This window comes from Parasteatoda tepidariorum, chromosome 2 (genome assembly GCF_982258835.1).
Source record: "Parasteatoda tepidariorum strain Cologne lab strain chromosome 2, Ptep-v5.0, whole genome shotgun sequence".
Taxonomy (NCBI): domain Eukaryota; kingdom Metazoa; phylum Arthropoda; class Arachnida; order Araneae; family Theridiidae; genus Parasteatoda; species Parasteatoda tepidariorum.
The window spans coordinates 31,510,665-31,533,344 of record NC_141756.1 but is presented as its reverse complement, the minus strand read 5'-3'; the positions used below and the strand labels follow the sequence as shown (position 1 = coordinate 31,533,344).

The following is a 22,680-nucleotide window of genomic DNA, read 5'->3' as shown; positions in this document are numbered from 1 at the left end:
CGTGCCTGCCTTATATCGACAAGATCACTAAAATGAGAATTTCATCTGCTTTTGCGAATAGTCAATATAATGGATTTTAAATCTAGCCTTTAATTAACTTTAACAGTTGAAATTTTTTCATTTAGATTTTTATTATAAATATCTTTGATTTTATAGCTCAAATTTTCATTAAATATAGTTGATTTTGCAAATTTTACAGCTACTGTACATTTTAAATTTCAATCAAGAAAAAAAAAGTTTGCTATGAGTGGATTTGATTTTTTCAAAAAAATCCATCCATCTTCATGTTCAAACAAACAAGTGATTGCTGGAAAAGATCTGGAATCTTTTTCTCAATGTGCAATTTTTTTTTATTTTTTTTAAAATTTACATAGAAGATAAATAAAAGACTGTCATTTTTACGCATCAAAGCAACATTTACAGGCCTCGCAGCGCTCCTATATTTCCTATTAATCTAGAAAAATTGCTATTTTTTCCTATATTTTCTGTATTATTTTCCTTAATTTTCCCTTATAATCCTTTCTCAACGTCCGCGCTCCCGATTTGCGCTAGTCTGATGTCAATCATCAAACCACAGCTAAAAATTCTTTAACCAATCATCCGTTTGCAATGTCTTAACCCAGCTGCACCAAGTACAAGTAAAAGGGAATCGTCAGCAAGTGAAAGAAATATATGTGAGGTTTGTGGAATAAGATATAGAATAGAAAGGGTGTGAAAAGAAGGAACCCAGAACGGAGCAATATATTTTAGTGTAGTCATGCGGATTCAATAAAGTGATTTTCGTTTTCCTTTTAAAAGTTTTTTTTTATTATTTTAATGTAATTAAGTGATTTTTTCTCTTTCTCGAGTTTAATTTGGAAACATATCACGCGACGAATAATCATTACATGAATTACGAATCCGAAATCGTTAGCATTTAAGAGATTTGGTTTTCCAGAACATGATTTACGAATGTCATACTTAATGATTTTGGACTATGAATCGCGATTCCTATGTAGGTAGCTTACTTAAAAATCATGATTTGCAAAATAATTTGCGAGCTATACTCGTATTATATATAATTCGGTCTTCAAATCGCTATTCATTTTTATGCAATTTAAAAATTCAATTACTTGATTAATATCCAAACAGGTAGAAAAAAAATGCAATTCATTTTAAAGCATTTATGTTAGTTATTCTGTAGTCTAATTTTAAAGTCCACACAGGTGCAATAAAATGTTTGGGAGTTAAAATTAAACAATTTGCAGCCTATGTAGGTGAAAATAAATAAATTTGAAAATTAATATTATTTCATTTTCATAAATCTTTTTTTATTTTTTTATTTAAAATCAATGTGAAACTGAAGCTTGCATTAAAAATTCTGGTCTGAAATGTAGATAATTTTTCTTCTTAAAAATATTGTTTAACATAATTTTAAAAAAATAGGGTGCCTGACTTTAAAATATCTGATATGCTTATACAAGTACAGTACAGGACCACTTATTTGGTATCTAGAACATCGGGATAAATTTTGCTTAATTTTCCCGCCGTTTTGAATTATATCGATGTGCGGAAATTCTGATTTTTGAAGTTCAGTGAAAGAAAAAACTTGTGTGTGTGTGTGGGGGGGGGGGGGTGTTTTTGAAAGAGAAAACTTCAATATATTTCTTCTGTAACCTTGAAGTTCTTCAGGGATGGAAAGAAACGGTGCTTTTCTGATAAGCTGCCGTCAATCAAACATAAAGGAGCGGCTTTCTGATTTCGCTTACTCTCTGATTTACGAGGAGGAGGGGTATTGCACGTGTTTTTTATTAACACATTAACGTGTGCACATTTTTCTTAATTTGGCAGTTTTACTATCATAATTTATGTATTTTCTTTTATTTTTAAAAACTCTCGCAGTTGATACGATTCTTTTCTATTTTCTTTTATTTTTAAATATGATTTAGTTTTTTTTTTTTTTTAATGTGTGAATTTTTTTTTTTTTTTCTTATCTTAATTTGTAAATGTTTTTATTGATTTAAATCTTGTTTTCTTCCGATTTGTTTAACTAAGGAGAACTTTCCTTATTTATTTTTCATATTTTAAACTATGTTAGTATTTTTCATTGTAATTTGGGTTCGCAGAAACATCGATCTATAATGTTTTTTAGCATATCCCGAAAACAGGCAAATTCAGACATCTGGGATAGCGATGGTCCCGAGCATGCCGGGTTCTCTACTGTATTTCACTCTTAATAATTTTAAGTAACCCTTTGTTCTGTTGAGTTTTTCTGAGTTAAAAGAAAAATTTGAAGTTTATTTTTTCTTTTCTTAATTTTGGAGTTTTGCCTTCATAATTTATCTTTTTCTTTCTATTTATGCAGCTTTATTTGTGCTTAATTTTTTAATAGGAAATCTTAACATATTGCAGTTCGGAGGCATGATAATAACATTTTAAATATTCCTATAACTTTCTCATTATTGAACTCTGTAACTAAAGCACATTCAGCATATAAAGAAGATAAAGAAAAAGAAGCTTCCCAAGCTAAGATAGACGCAGAAAAACGATCTCTATCAGAATCGGAACAATTGCGGAAAAAACAAAAGAAAGATGCAAAAGAAAAGTTGCGTGATTTAGAAAATCATGTGAAATCCTTAAAAGATGAATTAAGCCTTTCCCAGAATTTACTGCAGGAGAGTAATGCCCGCCTACAAAAAGCATTAAAAACTAAAGACTTTAATGAAATGAGAATTGCTTATGCAATCATAGAATCCGCAACTAATCAGGTTAAAATATTAACTGAAAAGCTTGCTGAAACTAATAAAAAATAATAATTCTACGTATATGTATTGATTCTAACCGAGTTGTTCACTCTTAGTATATTCTAGTGTATTATATTCGAATTTGTATATCTTTGTTCTAAATTTTAATTCCAGTTGCACTTATTATTTTCGATTGTATATATTGTTTCGATTATGTTCATGTGTTGCAAAGATGGGGAGTTAAATTTTCATATAATATTAATTAGTGTTACCAACATAATTACTAATAAACTTTTTTTCTTAACTCTAATGCTGTGTATTAATAAACTTAATTGTTTTTATTCAGATTTTCTATTTGAAACCTTTTGCTGGTCCTCAAAAAATTTTAAAAATATAATTACTTTATTAATTATTCTTTTATAAATGCATAACATTATATTCTGATATAAGTCTACGGTTTATTCAAATATATTAAGAAATATATTCCAACCTACTCCTGGACAAGAAAGCTAAAATTTGTCTACAATCAGTGTTCCTTTTTTTCTCCAGTTATATTATCTAATAAAACATTTAGTTTTAAAGCCAAGATAGGGTTTTGTAGAAATGTTTTTTCATAACATTAGTTTTGAATAACACATAAATAAAAGTTGTACATGTTCTATGCAAATTTTGAATCTATATTTTTTAAACAAAATATTAGGGATTCTTATATTATTTTCAAAACATTCCTATAAATTCTTAAATGAATTCCTATATTTCCTATTATATTTTTGCTCTGAGTCACTTCTAGGCCTGCATTTATGAAATTTAAACAGAAAAAGGAAAAATTTTAATGCAATGTCTTTTAATTGGACTAATCTGACTTTTAAAAAAAATTTAAAACTGAAACACACAGTTTGCTGCACAGTAATTATTGAAAAAAGATTAATGATAACGCCACCTCTATTCACGACAAAACACGAATCGGGCGTATCAAAAAAAGGAGTTCATTAAATGTATGTTTTGAGATTCTAATACTATAATAAATAATATCATATTAAAAATATGCATTAATTAGTAGTGATAATTGCAGAAAAATCAATTGAAAAAGATGATAGAATTATTGTCTAAAATAGTGAATACTTAGATGTGCAATTTGAGGGTGTGTAGCCAAATTATCAAACAAAAAATAAGCACTTTTCAAGCGCTTAAAAAATATTTTTCAGTACTTTAAGAAAATATCATAATTAGACAGGGTTGGAAACTTTTTGACAATTGACGGTTTTATCTTCTTTTTACCATCATGTCAAAAAAAACTTTTGGCATTGTTTTTGACAATTGTCAAAAATCATGAAATTTTGAATCATGTAAAATGAATGGCTTTTTCATATGCTGTGCACTGACAATACAATACGGCAAAATAGATAGGGGTTGAATAGAACAATGTGAAAAAAAAAATTTTTTGTTGAATAAATCATGGCAAAAATCAACATGGAAAAGGAAAAAATCTCATTTTGAAAAAGGGAAAATTAAGCACCTTTTAAAAACACCCAATGAAAAAAACACCTTTAAGGGTTTTTAAAATCGAAAATAAGCACTTTTTAAAAACGCTACGCTCCCTGAATTTGAATCATAATAAGATCGGGATTTAAAAATATCAATGGCAATAACTGCAAAAACAAAACATCTAAACAATGCATGAATTTAGTGCAAAATTAAGCATGTCAAAAAGTAATTACTTAAATGCGCAATACAAAATGTACGTTTTTTAATAATATTATGTGAAATTATCAGGATTGGAGAAAGAGAAAAAAAACCTGTGGATATCAGCAGTAATAACTGTCTAAAAGACGATCGAAAAAACAGTTGTATTGTTTCGTCAAAAAGTGACTAATAATTGCAGGAATTGAATTTTATGTGTCGTAAAAATAATGTTCAAACAATATAGGAATCTAAAAATAAAAAAAAAACATTGAAAAAATCAGTATACTAGCTAATAGTGTCTGATATACTTTGGCATTTTTCCAATTTTAATTGCTGAAGACATTAATCTGGACACGGAAATTAAAAAGCTTGAGAAGAAGAGAACAGAAAAACAAAAGTAGAAGGAAAGAATTGGTGGGACTTTCAATAGGTTCTTATTTTTGAACAAAGGTAAAAGAGAATAATCTAATATGGTCAGATAGTCTAAAAAGAAAGTTGAAAGCTACCTACAAAGATAATGTGTACTTTTTCTTACTTTACAACAGCTTAGATATGGGTTTTGAATTTTGGATAAATTCTTAAGAAAAAGCGTACTCTCAGCGTATACAAGGAATGAGTTACTTCGAAAATATATGATGTGTGGTGGCTTGCAAATGAGTAATTTTTCACTACTCTATTTTTCAATATTTGCAACTCTATTTTTCAATATTTATTCTATGAAATATATTACTAAATATTTTATTTACCAAAGAAAATCTAATATAACTACAAGATTTAATGACTATTTGTTAATAATATACATGACTTACTTACCAAATAAAGTGTCTTCTACCATCAGTTTTAAGTTTTTTTCTATTGAACTTCAGATTAATCAAGTCTGAAGGATTAATCTCCAACACTTCATCACCACTCTCTTTGACCTAAAAACATTTGACTATCAGATTATCTGCTTAAAAACTAGCTCATTGTTGCTGGTACAGTGCACGAAAAAATATCATGAATAACCTGCATTTTAATGATCAGATTTTCAGGAACTTAATGCCAATCATAATGGTTCAAAGGGCTGACCTTATATATGCTAATTAATTGGCGCTAACTATTAAATAAGTTTAATAATAATAAGGATTTCAAAGGATGACCACAAATACGCTAATTAGTTAGTGTGCTACTATATACAGCATAGGCAGGATTAGATTGCAACAGAATGGAACCAGGTCGTCTTCTGTGCTGAATCCAGATTTTACTTGGGCAGTGATGACCATCATGTATGAGTGTGGAAGCTTTGCGGTGGATGCCTCAATTTTGACTATGCTGTATTTTGTTTTAAGTTTTCAATCATTTACTTGTTTCAATACTGTACTTATATATGTAAAATTTCATTTTCCATCAGACAACTCTTTCTAGGTGTGCTAATTTTTGTGGCAATGAGTGCATATGGCAAGAGCCCTAAAAATCCAAAAAAATATTGCTGCAGAAGGTTGAGTAATGTAAGATAGCCATAAACTAGCTGAGTAATTGACAAAAAAGCAAAGCCAGCTTGTAAAGTCTTATTTATTAATAGATAATAGAAAAATATATCTTAATGTTTCTAGACAACAGATAATTTTGAGCTGATTTTTGACCAAAAAAACAATGATTGTTTTTTTTTATTTTCATTTATTTATTTATTTTTAAATAAAATTTGAATTGATTAACCAATTGTTTATGATTTTCCAAGATTTCAAAATTTGAATACATGAACTTTTTATATGACATTACTTGTTTCTTACGATGATTTAATTTTATTTATATGAATATATACTAAAAGCAAATTTATATAAATTATTATAATTATATACAGAACTGTAGGGCTAATTATTTTTACAACTTCAATTAAGTCTTCCTGGCAAGGAAGTTCAAAGAGACGGAAAAAAAGGGTCACAGAAAAAATTCAGAGGGTTTGAAAGAGATTATAATTAAAATGCACTTTCACAAGTTTTTATCTAATTTTTGATATTTCGTTTTTCTGTAAATAGAGAAATTAGTAAGCATTAAGTAACATGCATCGAAATATGCGTGTTTAAGAATTCATTGCTCAAAAAATCTATTCATTATGCCAGATATATAATGTAAGAACTAGTATAACATTGCATTAAAATAAAATTGTACTTCAAAAATTAATTTATTATTGAAAAGCAAACTGTTGCAGTTTGTTGAGTAGCACCCGTATGTATTTACTTTTCATAACTCAAACAAATAAGAAATAATGAAATAAAAAAAATTAATAATTTGTCTATTCATTCCTGAAGAAACAATTCCTTAATATCATCAATCAGACATTTTGCACAAAGTAATTTAAAAGTAGCAAAATGTTTTTAACTTCTTAACAAGGTTTAAGTTATAGCTAATTGGCCTTTTTTCTTTTTTTTAACTAACTTTACAATCAGTTGAAACGAATGATTAAATTAAAGAAAAACCTAAATTAAAGTACTGGTAAAACTGAAACAAAATAGATTTGAATATTATCGCAAAAATAACATATATTATAACATATTCTTTATCTACGTGGGAGCATAAAAAATAAGAATTTTAAAAATGTAAAAATTGGTTGAATAAATCAGCAAAAAGCATGAGGCCAGGTAATTCACACTTTATTTGAAAAATAAGATGTTTAGGACCATATAACAGATTTGAGATATTTTATGACATTAAATTTTGACTTCCAATGAGGTGAACCTGGAGCGAATTCCAGCAATGGCATGGTTGATACGAATTCCACAACCAGCTCAGATCAACCAGAGTGCAGACATAAAATATTCTCAGTGGTAGACAGATCATGGGTTAGAGTCCCCTTGCAGTCAGGGTGATCGTGTGAGGTATTTGTGGTTTTCCTTGCCATGTAATGTAAATGTAGGTTAGTTCCATCAAAAAGTCTTTCACAAAGGCAAATTTCTCCCAATACTTGATCCAGGAGTTCCTTTGTCTTCCAGATTGGGATCAAAATTACAAGTACGAAGTTGAACATTAGTAGTCGTAAACTCAAAATAGGGTTATCTGTTCAATGACGGTTATAAAATATATTAGGCAGCTATTTAATGCTCTTTGCTCTATTTAATGCTCTATATTATTCAGTAATTTAATCCTCTTTGTAGGGGCGGGCTTAAAACATCACAACACCATTTCTGATGCTGATTATTGATGTTACTAGAGCTTGATACAAAAAAATATAAAATTACTTTTTATAAAACTTTGTATCTTCATTTGTGATTTTTTGCTTAATTATTAAAATATATATTGTTTAATTTGATAAATATATTTACAATATTTTGAGGGGTAGAAATCCCAGGGTGCGTAGTCAATTTTTTCAACAAAAAATAAGCACCTTTTAAGCACTCAAAAAATATTTGTAAGCTTTTTAAAAAAATATCATAATTAGACAGGGTTGGCAAGTTTTTGACAAATGATGGTTTTCTCCAGTTTTATTTGCTTGCCCGTGGCGAAGACAAAGGCAGGTCACCAACGATGAAATTAATAAGAGAAATAAAATGTTCTATAGCAATTAGAGAAAAAAATTTGACAATGTTTAGTTGATCCCCGTAATCAGCAAAAATTCAAGAGATTTGTTGGTTCAATTTAAGAAGGCGGAAAATAAAGTCTGAAATTGAGAATCTCTTGCAAAATGCAGCAGAGTTGCACATGAGAGACCAAAATCCTTCCCAATGAGTCCAGCTCATGCAGACCCGCAAGTATTTAATCAAACATGTAAAACAAATAGTGTTTTCATACACTATGCATGGTAAAGAAAAAATATCTCATTTTGGAAAGGGGAAAATTAAGCACTTTTTAAAAACACCTATGGAGAAAAGCACCTTTAAGGGCTATTAAAAAACGGATATCGAAAATAAGCACCTTTAAGTATTTTTTAAAAATGTTACTCACCCTAAATCCATATATATATATATATATATTCTAAAAAGTATGTTTTTGTGCATGATTTCGTAACTTAATTCGTAGTTAACTCTAATTAATTACCATATTCGAGGTTAATATGAATCCAAGAAACAGTTAAGAATGACACTTATGCAAAAGTTCGATCATTAGAAAAAAGTTATTTAAGGTGAAATATTTTCTTTTGTGCTCGTTATATTTATATATATGCTACTATTATATTATATATAACTAGTTTACATGAGTTTTATTTGTTTATTTATGCATTTTTATACTCCAGAATAAAATTAACCCCGTCTCTTCACAGTCTTAAAACTTTCTTTTCAGTTTGAAAATCAATATTTAAAAACTTCCCCCTAAGTAGACTTCTACTTAAGTTTCAAAAAATATTTAATTTATTAATAAATTTTTCTTCTCCTCTATTAAAAAATTTATATATTTTTCCATGCTTTCTTTGTACTTTTAATTTTATTAGTCAATTATTAGTTAGCATAAAATAATGTGCATAATAAAAAATTTGGAAGGAATATGGGAATGAAAATTCACTTTAATAGTGTAGATTTCTCTTTGTAGTTTTTCCAAAACTATTTTAACAGCTTCATTCTTTGCCCTTGTTTTGCTAGCAGCAATACCAGTCCCAATAACTTTATGATCAAGTAAAACGTCAACCCTGAAAAATTAAAAAAAAAAAAAAATTACTGTAAGAAAATCCACATAAATATTTACATTTATAAAAATCAGTCAAAATTACTATGAATGCAATAATATATATTTAGACAGAAAGTAAAACTTTCATGTCTTGAGATTCTTTGATTTGTCTAACAATAGAAGGAATTTCATAAATGCACACATTATAAATTCCCTACCTTTTTAGATGGATAAAAAGGTAGAGAATTTATAATCTGCTTAAATATCATAATTTTTTCATACATATTTTTCTTTAAATTTTTCATCTTGGAAACTTTTTTCCTCACTTTTTTGTTTTAATTTAATTTTTAAAGCTTCATTTGAAAACTAAATTGTTTAAACACAGAATTTGTAATTTTTGAAGATTTGAAACGTTTTAATAATGTTATTTGGTCACTTTCACATTCAAGTAAAATGCACACTTTTCAGTAATACTTATTTTATCCTACCTTTAACAAAGTTTTAATCTAAATAAAAATCGACATAATAAATTACACACCAAATACATATATATATATATACACACACACACAGTAGAGTCTCGATAATTAGAGGTGGACAGGTCCGAGCCTACTGTGAACGTTTGAAAACTTAAAATTTAATAATTATTTAAATGAATGGAAACAAAGCAATTTTTTAAATTCAGTATTTAATTGAAAAATATATTATATTTAAAGAAAATTTACTTACATTAGAGGATCAGGGCAAATTTACAATATTAAACCAAGTTACAATATTCATTATATTACTGCATCAGATTAATGGTACTTTAAAATAATTGTCAGATGTTTTTTATTTAAACACACTATTCACATGTTTCAGTGGTTAACATAAAAAATCTTTTTACAACATTTAGTTGTAGTGATCGTCGTGAAATCAATTGTAGTAATTGCTTCACGTGTTGTTTGTGTGTTGGTCATTATTTGGAAGCGAGACTTTTCTTCCCAAGCTCACATTTATGGGAAACTCGAACCAAGTTCTCAATCATAAAATATTAACTTTTATGTACTATATCTTAATTGGGATTTATTTTACTGCTTTGAATAGGGACCCGTTTTTAGTAAAAAAGGGTCTGGAAAATTTGGAAGTAGTGGGTTCCTATAGTTTCCAAATCATAGTGGAATCATTAACCCTAACAATATCCTAATGAAACAGGTTTTAACACATCAAAAAACAAATTGTTGACACAATAAGTTTATAAAATGTATAAAGTGTCGAAGTTAAATTATTATGGCTAGAAAAACACTACTAACCTATGTGAATTAATAAATATTAACTTCGTTATATATATTAACAAGTTAATATAAATAACGAAGTTGGTCCTATAATGAATTTCTCAGCACATATATCCAAGTAGCACGTGAAATAATTATTAGAATTTCCTTTGCTTTTATATGAGTTTCATTGGCAAACACAAACATTTTTAAAACTAAAATCCTATGATTCGGTCACTACACAGGTTTAGTTAAAGTAAACAATTTTCAGGTAAAAAAAGCTTTTAATAACTTGTGTTAGTAAGTGAGTGATTATTGGTGAATAATAGTAATATTCATCGATATCGGGGAAGCGGTGAGTAATGTTCGGTGAAATTTTTAGAATATCCTTTGCCTTCTATGAGTTTCATCTGATTTCTTTAGCAAGTACAAAAATTTTTAAAGCCAATCACAAAACATAATTGTTTACAGTAAACAATTTTCAAGTAAAAATAACTTTCAATAACTTGTCTCGAAAATTTTTTTTTTTTAATTTAGGTTAAACTTGTTTCAGAAAACGTCTTTCGTTGATACCAGAATTTCCTAGCAAAAACTAGTAGTGTATACTTCTTTAGTAAATACCAGAATTTTCCAGGAAAAACTAGTCTTAATACCTTTGTCAAGTTTTATTTGACTTCTTCAATAAATACTGGAATTTTGCAGGCACAACATCAAATACTAGATCTTCATTGATAGTTTCAAGTTACTTTTAAAGGCTTTCTTCGGTTAAATACTAGAATTCACTAGTGAAAACTAGCTTTAATTCAAAATTTCTTCAGTAAATACTAGAATTTCCTAGTGAAAACTAGCTTAACTTCTTCAATAAATGCAAGAATTTACCAGTAAAACTAGATTTAAGTGAATTTTTCAGTAAATACTAGAATTCACAAGTGAAAACAAGTTTTAATGTTCGATTTCTTCATCAGTAAATACTAAAATTTTCTAGGAAAATTTCGAACATCGCCTTCAATGAATGCTAGAATTTCCTAGAGAAAAATAGTTCTAAGAGGATCTTTCACTAATTACTAGGAGTTTCAATCAAAAAACAAGTTTCAGGAACTTTTAAAAAATACCCAATAGAAATAAGTTTCACTAACTTACCTATTCAATAAATGCACTAGAATTTCCAAGTAAATCTAGTTTTAACAGAAACTCAGTAAATACTAAAATTTCCTAGGAAAAACGAGTTTTAACTGAATTTTCTTCATAAAAACCAAAATTTATCAAAGTATAAATGCTAGGTAGCATTTATACTTAGAAAACTTTTATGTTTATTACAACAAGCATAGAGATGAAATAGTTATTTATTTGGTAACAATAAGAAATAACATGGATTTTTAGCAGTTAGAGAATTGAAGCAACTCAGATGGTTGGCTAAATTCTTTTTAGTTTAAAAACCAACGAAAGTTTTCAATAAGTCTCCTTACTATTTTAACTATTTAAAGCAAAGATTGCATGCAATTGAAAATTTTATAGTTAAATTCCTAGTGCAAAATCATATATAATTGAGTCTTATCTAATCTGTATTCAAATTAAGTCTTATCTGTATTCAAAAGTAGTTTCTTTGAGCTAAGTATCTCTACATTACATACATTTGCTAAGAATCCCTGCTATTGATGCCTCGCAACGAGCTAAAGAAAAGTAAGTACTTTTTTTAGAATAGTACAGACTTTCATAAAAAATACTACTTTTAATAAAAATAAACTTAAAAAAAATAATAATAATTTGCACTACTTAAGCATACTAAAGGTAAATTTTATCGCAAAAGAATAATAAAATATATTATTTTTACTTACAGAATTAATTTGTTTAGAGCTGAAAGTTTTATAAGTTTCCTGTATAATTTTATTAACACAAAATCTACTGAACAACTCATTATTGAGATCAATATGTAGAAAATTTTTATAGTTAATTGTATTAAAAATAAAGGAGTATCAATTAGTTAATATTCTCTCATACAATTGCTCGCCTGCTACTCTCGAAGAGTAGATAATTTCATTTTAAAAATTTATTAGTACTCGTTCGATAAGTAATTTGAAATTCTTCTCTAGTTTTTTCATCCTTGTACTGTAACAATTGTTGTTCTGATTATAAAACCTGACACATAAAATTGGTTATTATCTAATGAGCTTGAACTTGATTCTGCCTTGAAAAGGATTGCAAATGGTGGCCTTAAACAATGTTTAAACTGTATTCAAGTTGCACATGATAAGGCAACATTTTTATAAAAATCATTCTTGTCCTGTTTCAACCTATTGTTTTAGTGCAGGAATGGCCAACGCTTAACATGCATTGCACAAATGGCATGGAAAGGTATTCTAAATGGCACACAAACACATCTTAACTTGAAAAGAAAAGAAAAACAAAATATTTTAAATGATTTTTTTAGCTTATGATTTTTTATTACTTTTCTATTGCAACTCCATAATAAACTTTGCTAAAAATAAACATTGCTTATGACTGATGAATATCTTATAAGCTTTCAATTTTTCATAACTTTATCACCAAATATGGAAGAATTAGTAATAATCAAAGCAAGGTGTGATTGGTGGCAAGATTTTTTCTTTCATTATTGTTTGCACTTGCAAAATTATTGTTTCAATTCTTTTTTAAAAAAATCCATTGACAACTTATTGTATATCATTAATAATAAATCTCGATGCTCGCTGTAAATTAATTTATACAATTACTTTATTATAATTTATTAATTTTCAATGATGAATTATTTAATAAAATGTAAACTTGTTTTCTTAAAATTTAAAAAAATTAATTATTTAGTCTTTGATTTTACATTATTTTACAGCTTTTGACAATGCAAAGTTTAATTCATTTTTTATTACGAGTTTTACACAAGAAGGAGATGCAGTTAAATATGAAGTGGTACAATCAAGATTTTTGAAACTAAAGGTGGCACTGTAAAGGCTCATTCTTGGTCACACACGTTTTTGCATTTAGTTATAAAATATTTAACAATATTTTTATATTAATATTTCATGTAATGTGGTTAGATAGAGGTCAAGTAGTATGTTCAAGATTCAGTTTACACTATCAGTGATAATTCAGACACTTCAGAGTTGTTGTAAATCTAGGGATTTTAAAAAGACTCACAATAAACTGAGTAATTCTTCATCTTTGAGGATATGAAATTTCAATTCATAAGGTATTAGCCAAACTTAAATTTTTGCTCACCCCTATTCAGACAAAAAATATGAACAATTTGTAAAATGTTAAAAAAAAATGTAGTAAAGTAAACTTTATGGTGCCTAAAACCATGAATAAATGTAGAAACTGCAAGATGGAAACATATTTATAGCAAAGTAATAATGTGGACTTAGAATAAGGTTGCCATAAGATTTCAATATCATCCACATTATTGTAATAAAAAAAATATGATTGCCATTCACATGAAATCCATTCAAATAAGAAATCATTGAATATAAAAACCATCCTAATAAGAAAAATATCAGTAATGTTCCTATACTTAAAATGCTTCATGTTTGTGTACTGTTGTCTTTCAACACTACTATCTGTAAATTGCAGTCCTTGTGTCAAACTTTAAGACTCTGTTATGCTAGAGTCCAACTCTATTACTTACATGCCAATCCCGAATATTTTATCACCGATGGCAATTTCATGCCCTGGTCTAGCTAGAAGATTGTAACAATAAATGCGGATGGAAACTGTAACCTTCTCAAGTGCCTTAGTTATCACACAAATCCAGAAAGAATATATATATAAATGGCATGAACATGTTGAGCAGCTGATATAGTGATTATAACTGATAATTAGCTAAATGATTTTAAATGGGGGTGAGAGAGATATGAACGTTTATAAGAATTTTATATTCTTCAACCCACTTTTCTAAGACCGATTGCCCTTAGTGCAAAATTTTTCCTAATTCTTGCAAGAAGTCAGGCTGCATAAACAGGATATTCAATGCTAAAAAAAAAAAATAATAAAAGGCTGGGAATTGTTTTACCAAATAATACTTACATATGGGTTTCATCAATTTGAGGATGATAATTGTAACCAAGAATTCTATGGCACTGACAGGCTGCATAAGAAAGATTACTACAAAGAGTGTGCCGTTCTTCATCAACTATTTCAGATCGATCAAACAATAAGAGGTTTTGTTTAATCGAATTATTGTATAGTCTTTCATTAATTGAAAAAGAATTCGTAGAATCTTTAACTTCTTTGTTGCTATATGTGACAGGAACTTTTGCTGTTTCAGTAGCTTTTACTGAGCTAATGTCTAGGAGAGAAAAAGTTGCTGTAGGAACAATATTAGATTTTACAATTTCTGCTTGCCTTGTTGTCTCATTTAGAGACATACGTTCCATATTTAGCGGCGTTCTGTGGGAATGGTCATCAATCAGACACAAAACATCCACATAAACATCCTTAGAAGCATCTGAGGACTTTCTCTTGCTCTCAAACAGGTCTAAGAAGAAGTTCTTTAGATTCTTAGCAGCAATGACTCTGGCTTTTTTCTTGGTTAGAGCTCTACCACTTGCCATTGGAACATTATTGACCAAAGCATCACAAACAAATAAAGCCTCCCCACCATTGGGATTGTTTACATCTTTATAAGAATTGTAAACTAAATCCTCTAGTCTTCCTATTCGGGCAAAAGTTGCATAAACAGTAGATAGAACATCCTGCCCTTTCATTGTTTCCCGTTTCATTTCAAAAGCCATTGTTTCTAATAATTCTCTGTCCCACTTACCATTAGTAGTACTTTTAGAGACCAACCTTTTTCGTAACATAGATTTCCCACGTTCTAGCGTTCCTGCAGGTAAATCTTTCATGTGTGTCATTACACAGAGAGCCTGGTAGGATGCTTTTCTTTTAGCTCCATTTTTAGTATTACCTGAGGCATGAGCAATTTTAGTAGCACCAATAAAAACCTCACAAAATTGCCCTGAATAAGTGTAATCAAACTTTTTTCTGTGCATAATACGGGTTGCGAATTTTAAATGAAAAGAATTTTCTATACCCAAAGAAATTGCTGCTCTTAACAATAAATCATGCACATTGTCTCCGTTGTTAAAACCCATCAATTTCTGGACTTCCGTAGAAAACTTCTTAATGACGGGAAGGTTTAATAATGTATTCAAAGCATTTTCAGAAGCCTTTTTTTTAGCAATGTACCTATTTTCTCCACCACTGATGGCAAGTTTAGTTGTACCAATAAAAAATTCACAATAGTAAGTGACTTTCTCAGAATCTGTTTCTTCAATAGGATATTGTGTGTATTTGAAATCAATCAAATCTTCAATATTCAAATGTAATGCTGCAGATAAAATTAAATCAACAGCATTATCTTTTTGCAACTTCAATAATTTCTGCACTTCTACAGTTAATTTCTCAATAATGCTGAAGTTTTCTGACTCAATGAGTGATTTGTAATCAACACTTTCTAAACCTAATGGAAGGCATTCATATTTTTCTTTGCTTTCTTTTTCCTTCTTCTTTTTCTTTTCTTTTTCCTCCCTTTTTCTCTCTTCCTGTTTCTCCTTTTCTTCTCTTTCCTGTTTCTCCTTCTCTTCTCTCTCCTGTTTTTCCTTTTGCACCCTTTTACACTGTTTTTTAGATTTAAAAGAGTCTGGATCTAAAATTTTTCTTTTACCTACAAGATAAAAATATGATTAATAAAGAATAATCAATTGAAACGCAAGATTTTAATTTTTACAATATTGCATATTTGTATACATTCCAAATAAAATAAAATAAGTATCTCAAAGCAAAATTAAAATCCAATAACTTACTTACTTTTCAATACAGTAGTGTAAACAATAACCTAATTGAGATTTATAAAAAAAAGTCTGCTCAGGCTTTGATTACCAGTCACCATCCATTTCAATTCGGCAGCTTTTTTCAACTAAGATACGAATTATTGGTAACTGAAGTCTACAATCAATTATAAAGATAGGTTTACAGCAAGATTAACAAGGAGTAGATAGGTTGATGGAATAATTATGGGTTTTAGTTAGATATTTGAATCTAAATGTATCAGGGTTCAATAACTATAATAATAACTAAAATGCCTGGTGGCTTGTAAAAATTCTGGTCGGGCAAGAAACTTTTTACTTTCCCATGTTTGGTCAGGCATATAAATATATAATTAAAAATACCCTAGAATAGTGATGAAACATTCACTCAAATGTTGATTACAAATGAAAAATTATTACAAATGAAAAAGGAAGTTAGATTACAAATGAAAAAGGAAGTTAGATTATTCTTTTCTATCCCCTTAATCGTATTCCGCATAAATAATAATAAATAGGAAAGTTGAAAGTAAATAGGAAAATGCAATAGCAAAAGTGCCAATATATATTATTTTATTAATCCTTTAATAGAATAATGATTATTATTTTATTCAGTTTATGCAGTAATAGGTTACTTTAAATGATAGACAATGATTTATAGAGTTACATTCCTATGTTATCATTAGTATACATTCGAAAAGGCGTTTGGCATGTAATCACTAGACTAACATGCCCCCCTGGGTTTGTAAAATTTTTTACATTTTTTGTGTCCTGATGGGTAGATTGTGCTGAATGAAAAATTTAAATAAATTTTGATATGATGATCAGATTTTTACCCAATAAAATGAAATCTTATTGATTTTTAAGTCAAAGTATAAGTTAAAAAAAAAAGTTTGAACAGACGATATTGTAAGCGACGAAATGAGATATAATGACTTACTTTCTCTGAATCTTTTCCGAACTTTTTTTCCGACAGGCATAGTATTTTTATCTACAAGATAGGGAAGGGAGATGCGATTTGGGAAATCTAGTAAATGAGAAACTAAAAGTAGTTGGTTGGTTCATTTTTCCTGCTTATTTTATGGTTATACCAATAATGTGCACCAGTTTCAATACAATATTTTTTATTTGAAGAGTAAATTTTTGTTTTAAACTGCTTTTACATTTATTTTAAATTAAATGCATAATCACACCTATTTTTTTTCAATTCAAACTATCGGTTCAATAAGTCTGAGAAGAAGGAATCCGCAAAAATATTGGCAATGTTGTTAACGTAAGCAAAATGTCAGTGGAACGTCAAAATCAAGCTAAAACACAGTTCTCACAGTCCTTGAAAGATTTTAGTAGTGGTTGTAAATTTAGGTTAATGCTAGAATATATTTTGTATTTTAATATACCATTTAATCGCTAAGTGGTTTAGCAAGCTGAAATTTTCATGCATACATACTTTCTTGGTAAAACAATTTTAAGTGGTTACACAGAAATTAAAACATCGACTATGTTTTATTTTTGTTACCACTTTTTAAAATTTTCAAGGCTCGCATGAGCCATGTAAAAGGAAACACGGAAATAAAAGATAAAATCTTAACTTTTTTAAACTTCTGGCTCTAGAAAACGAGAATTTAAACACACCTTATATGAAATTATAAAAGTAAACAAATGAATTAGTTGAGAAAATAATGATTTTATAAAATACATTTCAGATTTAAAATTTAGGGCCAACACTAATTTTAAGTGCTACTAAAAATGTTAATTAATGAAAGTTGTTTATTGTTGACTTCATTTTTTATAATTGATAAAATCATGATACATTTTAATTAATTGATTAAATATATTATTGCCAAAACTCAGTATAACGAGATTCACTAGAACTGATAATAGGAAGAACAGACCAACAAAGGAATCCATTTTTATTCAACTCTTAACATAATTTGTGATGAACTGACACGGATAAGAATTATTATGCAGTTGAGTCTCTGTTTAATGGCACTCTACTTAACAATCATTTTCATAGTATCAGTTCTCGAAATTTAGTGAATGCTACAGGGATAATTTCTAAAATGAAGAAACACTTTCCTGACCTCTCCAAGAAAGTTTATGCAAAATTTAAATATTGCATAGAATGTTTATAGAACTAATAAAACTTACAGTTTGAGTTTTTGAACCAATAATGCAACATAAATGCATAAAATAAATCTGAAACAATTGTAATCATAATGATGAAACTATATTAATTTTATTACTTATAAATACTAGCTGTCTTAAATTTAAAAAAAAAGCAATTTTTATTTAAAAAGAGTTAAAAAAAAGATAACTTTTACTCAAATGAAACTTTTAATAAACAAATTCAATCTCCCTGAAATTTTGAACCAGTGTAAAAATAGACTGAATGTTCCAAGGATGACTATAGTTTTCCTGTGTAAAACACGTGGAATACATTCTTGGCGAAGAAAGTGGTGATTACTAAAAAAAATTCTTGGTTGAAATTTTTTATTTAGCTGTTCTGTAGCCACCCCGATCATTAAGTTTGCCCCATAAGAATCTCAGTTTAAAGGAAATTTGTTGTGGCTCTGGCTCTTTCATCGTAGAAAAATCTCGCTTCCAGTATGACTATGTCACTGTTTATGATGAATGAAATCTTTTAATGAGTAAAAAAATTTTATATTAAATTCGATTGTAATGGGGTTAAGAAAGACACAGATGTTCAGTTAGAAGATTTCTTCCACTGTAATGAAGATATTTTAACAAGGGATTTAAGAGATACAGAGGAAATCAGAAAAACATTATAAATGCACATGACAAAAAAGAAAGTTACTTTGAAATGTAGTAAAAAATGAGTCACTGCTGTCTTTTTAAACCAATAAATTATTGATTACCAATTAATTATTGACTTCAACTATGTTTATTGATATTTTAAAAATATAGAATTTATCTTCCAGATCGAAAGAGGGCTCCAATAAATGCTTGAAAAACTAATTAGGGAAAAAAGTTATAGCAAAACTACATTTAAAACAATATTTTTTTACAAGAAGGTTCACTAGGGCTTTTGTATAAAGAGATGGTAAATAATGAAAATAATAAAAACTAAATTCTAATTTAATAACCTAGTTCGTTATGAACTAAATGAATGATGTATACTTATGAACTGAGCTAAAATCATTAAATGTTAATATTTAATACTAGTATGGTAAAATCAGTGTGTCTGTATCACAATTAATGACAGAGAAACTAAAAATTTAAAAAACAATAAAAATGAGATACATTAACAAATGAATAAGATAATTTTTTGTTTACCCATCTGTTCTGAAGTAGAATCTTGGACCTTTTTAGTTATTTTAAAAGCATTCAGGTGCCTTGCGAATTTTTGAATCTGTAACATCACCTCGGTTGGATAGCTGAAATAAAGTTAATTTTCATCATAGTAACTGCCATAAATATACTATAAAATTCCCTAATTAAAGTCAAATTCACAAAATGAAATCATTTAAAAAGGAGATAGTTCCATATTGGTACAATAGAGGGGGCAAGGTTGGACATCTTTAATAACTTTTTTATTTATTGCTCAAATCTCTTCTGTGAGATATAGTAACTTGGAAACACTGCTGTACACTTCGATGTGCAGTTACTGGTTCACACTATAAATACTTTGGTATAAATTTGTATAAGATGGTTTTTAAGGTTCAAAAATAACTTTCAAATTTTCTTTTTACTCTTTCGTTTAACATATTTAATTTTCAGAATTTCAACTGAATATTAATATAATATTTCATAAATAATACAGTCTTTTACCTATTTTAATGCTAACTTTTGCTCTGTATAGTTACAATTAATCAGCGTTAAGCATGAATAAACACATGTCTTCACAGGGTTAGTGTAGACATATAGTGGTGGCGTATGCGTTAAGTGAATTTTTTCATTTAAAAGTTAGCAACTTTAGATTTTTTCTGTCTTGAATTGCAGTACAATGAGATCAATAGAAATAAATTTGAACTTTTTAAGAAAACCGACTCAATAAGAGTTGAAAAATTTGTACTAATCAATTAAAAAAAAAAAAAAGTGTTGCGCATTGTATTGGTAGAGTAAAAGTTGCTTATTGATTTGGTGATTATGATGTTGAATTCTTAAGCAAAAAAGATGGATATAGTTCTTATAATCATGAATTTTTCACTTTTTCAAAGAAATTCAAGATATAGTTACCAAACTTACATTGCCAGTGACAAATAGGACTACCAGGACTGCATCTCAATGCACAGTTAACATTAAATTTTTTTTTGGCAAAATAAGTTCTACGAGTTAAATACTATATTAAAAAATGTTTTTAGACAAATTTTTAACGAATGTTCCACATTAGCCCACCTCTCCCCAACATGTTTGAGCAAACTTAAATTGCCATTATACTATTCATCCAGATCTGGTATTTGTAAGATTATAAAAAACAATTATAACGTCTTGCCTAAGGATGGCTACAGCCTTTGCAACATTTTTCATGCAAATTCGAAAGACTGATACCGCTATTTACAACTTTTGACTTCGAAACTTGGAAACCATTTTGGAGCAGATACCAATGTGTAAATCTTCCCATTTAAAGCATGTTAAAATAATCTTTTGACAATCACAATCTCTTTTTAAAATTAAATCTTTAGAAGCATTGCCATTTGTAAATAAAAAGATCATAACTTTTTTAGTTTTCACTTATTTGATTTTCAGTTTCTTAGATAGTTATTTATTGTTTTACAACTTACCACTAACTTCATTTTCAAATAAAGCTGATTGCTTAGAAGTTTAATAAGGAAACTATGTACAGCACACATAAAATGATCTAATGATTGGATTTTCACGTAATCTTAATGGCTCGAGAGGGTGACCTCAAGTATGAAAATTAATAAGTACAGACGATATTTTAAGTATTGAAATCAGGCACAAAAATGTACTTTCTGAAGAAAACATACCAATTTTGATGGATTCAAATTTTTGACCCCAAAAGTATAGGGGATAGATGCAACGTGGGAAATATTGTCCCAATAGTTTGGTTAGAGAGAGTTCTAAAGTATGAACCCCTTGATATTAATTTTACTTCTTGAGTATTTCACTATATCTCAAGAACTTTTAAACTTACTTTTTAACTCCTCTTTTAACCTGCAGTATTCTCCGCATAGCGAAACAGGTTTTTCTATGTTATTAGATAGGGAAATAGTGAATTGGGGAAAAATATTCTTCTATTTTAGCTCATTTGCTAAACCGCCAGTGGGTTAAGCAAATTAAAAATTTTCACACAATTATGAAAATCGATTACCCAAAAATAATTTCAAGCCCAAAAATTATTTAGTAAATATTTATTATTTCTTAATATTTTATTTCATAATGGTCGAAAACTTGTAAGTTATAGAATTGTAAGTTATAGAATTTTCAGCATAATTTTAAAAAATGTAATTTTACATGGAAAAACAAAAAATTCGAGCAAAATCAGTTGATAAGTTCCTGAGAAATCAAATTTCAACAATCTGATTTTTTTGAAATTCAATTTCTCAGGAATTCGACCGATTTCATTCAAACTCTGTATTTTGTTACGTAAATTACATTCGTTTAAATGATGTAAAAAATTGTATATTACATTCTTTTAAATGATGTAAAAAATTGTATACCTCACAATTCAAATTTTTTTCGATTATTATTGAAAAAAAATAATAAATATTACTAAAAGTAATTTTTTATATGGTTTTATCTCGCTAAACGAATTTTATAATTGTGAGCAAAATGTTTTAACTCGCCTTAAAAGTTTGTGAGATATGAAGAAAGATATGAAAAGTAATATTAATTGGTAATAAAACTTTGGAGTGTCTTCCTGACCATACTATTGGGAGCATAATTCCCATATAGTGGCTACCCCCAATATTTTTAGGGTCAGAAATCCGAATCTTTTGAAAAAATAGTATGTTTATTCTGAGAAAGTAGCTTTTTGAGACTGATTTCATAACTTAAAAGTATCACATTCTCTAATTAATTAGCATATTGGAGGTCACCCCCTCGAGCCATTAATATAAAGTATTAGATCATAAAAATCTGATCATTAAATTTGAAGTTCTTCAGGGTGGTCTGTTTTTTTTTTTTTTTTTTTTTTTTTTTTTTTTTTTGTTACACTGTACATCTGAATTCACAAAACGGTTTTATACCTTTCTCATTCTGTGTGAAAAATTCAAAGACAAAAGAATTACAAAGTTTTAACCCAAAACTCTCAATATTTGCAAAACTTTTTTTTTATAAGTAACACAAAAACAATGTTAAAATTTATTTTAATTAACAAAAATAAATTAAATTGATCTATTTTAACTAATTTAGGCTAAAGGTAAAAAAATAAATAAAACAACTTTTTCCCATAGCCAGGGTTGGCAAGTTTTCGACACGTGATGGTTTTTACCGGTTTATACCATGATTTTTACCGTCATGTCAAAAAACCCCACTGTCAAAAACATCGAAAACTGTCAAAAACCCATAGTTTTGGTAAAACTGTATTTTTGAGTTTAACTGCTTATAATTTAAAATTAATTCATTTTTGGGCAATAAAAAGTTAAAAGATATTAGATAAAGTTGTTAAAAGATATTTAAGAACAGATTCTTGCATTTTCCCAACATGATTAT

General features: G+C 28.1%; 1 protein-coding gene across 5 annotated transcripts in view; it reads right to left on the bottom strand.

Moving 5' to 3' along the window:
• LOC122269687 (uncharacterized) overlaps positions 1 to 22,680 on the bottom strand; it is a 31,766-nt gene that overhangs the window by 4,884 nt on the left and 4,202 nt on the right. For all 5 annotated transcript variants that reach the window (XM_087157130.1, XM_087157135.1, XM_087157134.1 and 2 more), the window contains exons 3-6: positions 19,339 to 19,439; positions 14,267 to 15,905; positions 8,880 to 9,003; positions 5,220 to 5,326 (exon numbers count right to left, since the gene is read on the bottom strand). In XM_087157130.1, coding sequence (XP_087013256.1) covers positions 5,220 to 5,326; positions 8,880 to 9,003; positions 14,267 to 15,905; positions 19,339 to 19,439 — 1,971 coding nt within the window. The remainder of the gene's footprint in view (positions 1 to 5,219; positions 5,327 to 8,879; positions 9,004 to 14,266; positions 15,906 to 19,338; positions 19,440 to 22,680) is intronic.